Source organism: Laccaria bicolor, genomic scaffold (assembly GCF_000143565.1).
Source record: "Laccaria bicolor S238N-H82 LACBIscaffold_17 genomic scaffold, whole genome shotgun sequence".
Lineage (NCBI taxonomy): Eukaryota > Fungi > Basidiomycota > Agaricomycetes > Agaricales > Hydnangiaceae > Laccaria > Laccaria bicolor.
Genome location: NW_001889888.1, coordinates 485,024 through 489,834, shown reverse-complemented (window position 1 = coordinate 489,834; position 4,811 = coordinate 485,024). Strand labels below are relative to the sequence as shown.

The 4,811-nt window shown below is 44.5% G+C and overlaps 2 protein-coding genes across 2 annotated transcripts; both read left to right on the top strand.

Moving 5' to 3' along the window:
* Nucleotides 1-2,353: 2,353 nt before the first annotated feature.
* LACBIDRAFT_328542 (proline-rich protein) lies at nucleotides 2,354-3,218 on the top strand (the record flags this gene model as incomplete). The annotated part of the gene is made up of 2 exons (XM_001882622.1): nucleotides 2,354-2,936; nucleotides 3,058-3,218. 2 exons carry the CDS (start codon nucleotides 2,354-2,356, stop codon nucleotides 3,216-3,218), a joined length of 744 nt encoding a protein of 247 aa, XP_001882657.1.
* Nucleotides 3,219-4,097: 879 nt separating this feature from the next.
* Nucleotides 4,098-4,565, top strand: LACBIDRAFT_299702 (uncharacterized protein; the record flags this gene model as incomplete). The annotated part of the gene is made up of 3 exons (XM_001882621.1): nucleotides 4,098-4,125; nucleotides 4,175-4,301; nucleotides 4,358-4,565. The coding sequence occupies 3 exons, from the start codon at nucleotides 4,098-4,100 to the stop codon at nucleotides 4,563-4,565; spliced, it is 363 nt and encodes a 120-aa protein (XP_001882656.1).
* Between the last annotated feature and the right edge of the window lie 246 nt (nucleotides 4,566-4,811).

Genomic DNA, 4,811 nt, shown 5'->3' with positions numbered 1-4,811 from the left:
ATGATGCTAATGACAAAAATGATCATGATCATGATGGTGACAACGACGATGGCAATGCCACAGCCACACACATGCACTCTTGAATAACAATGGGAAGCTTCAGTGGGACTTGCAGGTACAAAGATATGGAACATTAAAAATTGACACAGCTGCATGATGTTAATAGCAAAAATGATGATGATGGCGATGATGATGACGATGACGATGACGACGACGATGATGGCACAGCCACAGACATGCACTCTTGAATAAAAAAGGGAAGCTTCAGTGGCACTTGCGGATACAAAGACATGAATTATTGAAAATTGACACAGCCGCATGATGTTAATGGCAAAAATAATCATCATGACAATGGCAATGACGACGACAATGACGACGACGACAATGACGATGTCACAGCCACAGACATGCACTCTTGAATAAAAACAGGAAGCTTCAGTGGCACTTGCAGGTACAAAGACATGAAATATTCAGCCCTAACTGTAACCATTGACCAAATTGTGCTAGACCTGCCCACTTTTCTCTATTGCATAGAGCATGGATATGTCCACTTGCGAAATAGCAAAAGTTTCCATCACCTGTTTCCACTCCAAAAATGTTTCTAAATGTCCACCTATAATAAAATATACCCCTAGGATACATGAGAAACATAGTGCAAGATCCCAAACTGGGATAGCAAGAGCAAGTGCGACACCTTTTCCAGGCTGGAATATTGCGGGGGCAGGTTAATAAATATGTAGGGTAATACTCTTTGTTGTAATTACATTTTACCCTTTCCACAAAGAGGAAAGTCATTGAAAAAATTTGAATATTCCCACTCGGAATATTTAAACAGATCCGAACAAAGAGTCCTTTCTCAGAAATTTCATTCTTTCCGGCCCCTTTTCACAGCATGTTGACAGCATGTATCAATTTTCCATGGCATCTGAAAACAAAGGATCCCTTTCCTTCAGCTTTCCTCTTGATCTTACTCAATTGTTCAACTTTTACTACAGTATCACAAACAGGAAAATCTTTTAAATATTTCAGCTTTTGTTCGCCCTTTACCAGCTCAGAAAAGGCAAAGCAACTTTCTTGGCCCGGATTTTTTTAAATCCCATGCCTTTCCCCACCAGAAAAAAATTAAATATAATCAGGATGCTCCTGGGAAGAAAAAGTGTCGCACTTTCTCAAGATATCCTGATCGGTGATGTTGGGCAATGTTTCTCGTGATAGGTTTTCTGAAAGAATATGGTTCTATAGCATCTATTTTTAGTCTCAGTTTCTTTCTGAATGTTTGTGATTTATTACAAATCTAAACTTAGCTCAGATGTGTTTTATGATTAAAAATGAAACATCCTGGATCAGTATTGATGACTGGTATGTTTTCCTGTATATTTTCTTTTCTCAAAGAGCATCCAGATATGTAGGCACGGTTATTCATCCTTTCCACTTGTATATTTACCAAAACATAAACATGTTAGTACTCTAAAAGTAAAAGGTAGCCCAGTTTTTCATGGTGCCCTTGCAAGTGGATGGATGCCTCATTGTGAACTTGGATGATGAGTTCAAAGCTGTAGACAAATAGATGCAAACTTCCCAAAAACATTGAAAACATTGGAAAAACAACTGAAATTGAGCCAGCAGAGGAAGGGAACACTACACTGACATTAGTAATACATAGCAGCATGTTTGATTTACAACATTGGGCTTGAACTCTTATCAGAAGTTGGCTAAAAGTTGTGGAGAAGGGTGTATATCTGTCTCCAAATGTCAAAAACATATCATTCCAGCAACTTGTAGAGGTCTTATCAGTGCCCCCCTAATTCCTGCAGGAATCCGGTCATTCCTGCGGATTCCGGTGGATTCCGGAGGAATGAAATTTGGCAGGGAGGCCTGCCATTTTCATCATTCCGGTGCCTTACCAATCCGGCGGAATTTGGGCATTCCGGAATTAACACCGGAATGATCCGCGGAATGCACAGGAACGGAATGCAACGGAATCTGGTCCTTTGTTTGTTTATTTTACTTGTGTTACCAAACAAAGGCAACATTACCAAACAAATGCAACACCATTCCTTTCCACCACCACCACCCATCCTCTTCCCCACCCCCACGACAGTCACGATAAACCGACGACGCCACGCCACCCACGACGACAACAACAACCCCACATGACCCCACAACGGCGACGACCACCAAGAACAGCGACAACCACCGCCAGTGACGTGGCAACCAAATGGACAACAACAACAACACCACCGCTATGCACGAGCACCCACCACCATCCAGACGGCATCCACCACGATGACCACGTGAACGCCACAACGCCACGTCACAAATCAAACAAGCCCCCCACGGCAGGATGGCAACGATGCCCACGACAACAACAACGTCCACGGCTACAACGACAACACGCAACAACGACAACACGACAACGACAACGCGACAACGGCCACGCGACAACGACCATGCGACAACGACAATGCGACAACGTCCACGCGACGACGTCCACAACTACGACGACGGCACACGACGACGTCCACGCAACGACGACAACACGACGATGACCACACGACGACGACAACGCGACGATGACCACGCGACGACACAGGATGACAACGTCGATGGACGACGAGGCCCAGCACTACCCCCTTCCCCTTTATTATCACACCCCCACACCACTCCCTGTCCCTTCCCTCCCTCCCTTCCTTCCTCCCTCCCTTCCTTCCTCCCTCCCTCCCTTCCCTTCCCTCCCTCCTCCCTTCCTTCCTCCCTTCCTTCCTTCCTTCCTCCCTCCCTCCCTCCCTCCCTTCCTTCCTCCCTTCCTTTTTCCTTCCCTTTCTTCCTCCCTCCCTTCCTTCCCTTTCTTCCTCCCTCCCTTCCTTCCCTCCCTTCCTTCCTTCCTCTCCCCCTCCACCCTTCTCTTCCTGCCCCTTCATTTACCTTAGAAAATAGTAAATTAGATGTATATTTGAGTTTCAATATATAAAATTTGAAATATATAAATGTTATAAGAAAGTATTCATGCCCTTTAAGTCAGTGTGAATAAGTGCATATTAGTGTAAATGTATCTAGCAAAAAGCAAAGGTGTTGTATGGGTCATATTCTGGTCCCATTCCTGTGGATTCCTGCAGATTCCGGTGCCATTCCTCTGGATTCCTGTGGATTCTGGTGCCATTCCTGCGGATTCCTGTGGATTCCTGTGGATTCCTGCAGGAATGGGTGGGGCACTGTAAAGTACTGAACTTGTAAGCTAATTCATGCCAGCTATAGCCTACCAGCATTCAGTGCATAAGTAAAAGAATATCAGGACAGGCAGTTTCAGATTTTGAGTGAAAGAACACACCTGAAAGTCTTGTTCCATCTTTTTTAATTTTTAGGAGGGTTACAAAACATAGAATTGTGCTGGGAAATCTTGCTCTGCCTGCCCAATTTTGAGGGAATCAGATTTAACTCTTCCTAGCTAAAGGTGGATAGTCATATAAAATTTGAGAGTACTGTATTCACTTTGATAATGAAGGATTTGTTATGAAAGTCACTGAACAGGGTGTTTTTCTTGTGACGTTAACTATACTGTGTCTACTAAAACCATCCAATGGTCATGGAAATTAGATAGGAATCTTCAGAGTCAGAAACTGAATGGATTCACAAGTTTCTATGGAAATCAGAGGCTTGTGGAGATACAGGTAATGGGATAGGTGTAGATGGGTCACAATAAAGCAACTGAAAGTGCCGGAATCTCAGCTGTAGAATGGAATTCTTGTGACTTTTACTCCCTGCTCAATAAATACAGGGTGCTACCTATCTCAAATGTTAGTTCTATTCCTTAGAAGCTTTAAATACACTTTTTCATATTTTTCCACCCTCAAGAATGAGTGCGTGCAGTGTTTCTTCAGCATTCAGCATTTTCCGAGCATTGTTAATATATGGTGAGCAGCCACTTCAACCTCTCTGCCACACCCCATTATGTCCATTCCACATTCAACTTGCCCTTCCATTCAACAACTCGCCTTTCCATTTGGTGGCTTGTCCTTTCATTCCACAGTCCACTCGCCCTTTTGTTCCGCTCAAGTTGTCATCTGGGGGGTCTTGTCATTTAGGAGTCCACCTTGGGTATGTTCGATACATGTGAACTTTCGTATAGTGAGTTTTTCGTACAGGGCACCCTGTCAGATCTAACTCAGTATGGCAGAACAGTTGTCACTGGATCTGGTCCTGCAGATGCTTGGCCAGAGGAGACTCCCAAGGCTCCCAAACTTCCTACAACGAGCCAGCCACTTTTTCTTCCAACCACATCTTGCCCTGCCATCAGTGCAATGGTAAGTTACATTCCCTATTCTTAGACATAAAGCTCAATTTTGTGATTTGTGAATAGTAACCAGCTTCACTGGCCTCAGCTTCAACTCCTCCAGCTTGTGTTTCACCTGTATTTACTGCTTCACGAGCTTCGCCTCCACCTTGTAGCCAATGGTGCTATCACCAAATGCCTGATGTGGTATGCAAATGGTCATTCTGGGGCCCAGGCATGCCACGTTGTCAACAACTTTCAAATCGACGATGCCCATGACGCCGGGACCCCATAACAACTGCCCTTCCTCAATGATGGCTGTTGATGATGGCAAATATATTTTTAGATGAGTATGCTTATCCCTTTCTTCTTTTCGCTTTGGCCATTCTCACCTACCACCAGTACTACAACACTCGAACAACAACGGGCCACAAATGCCCACCACCCATGGATGGCGACTTGTAGTGTTCACCAAGGGTATGCCAACCCGCACGGGTTTTCAAGGCAGGTAGAGATGGGTATGGGTGCGGGTCAGCATTTG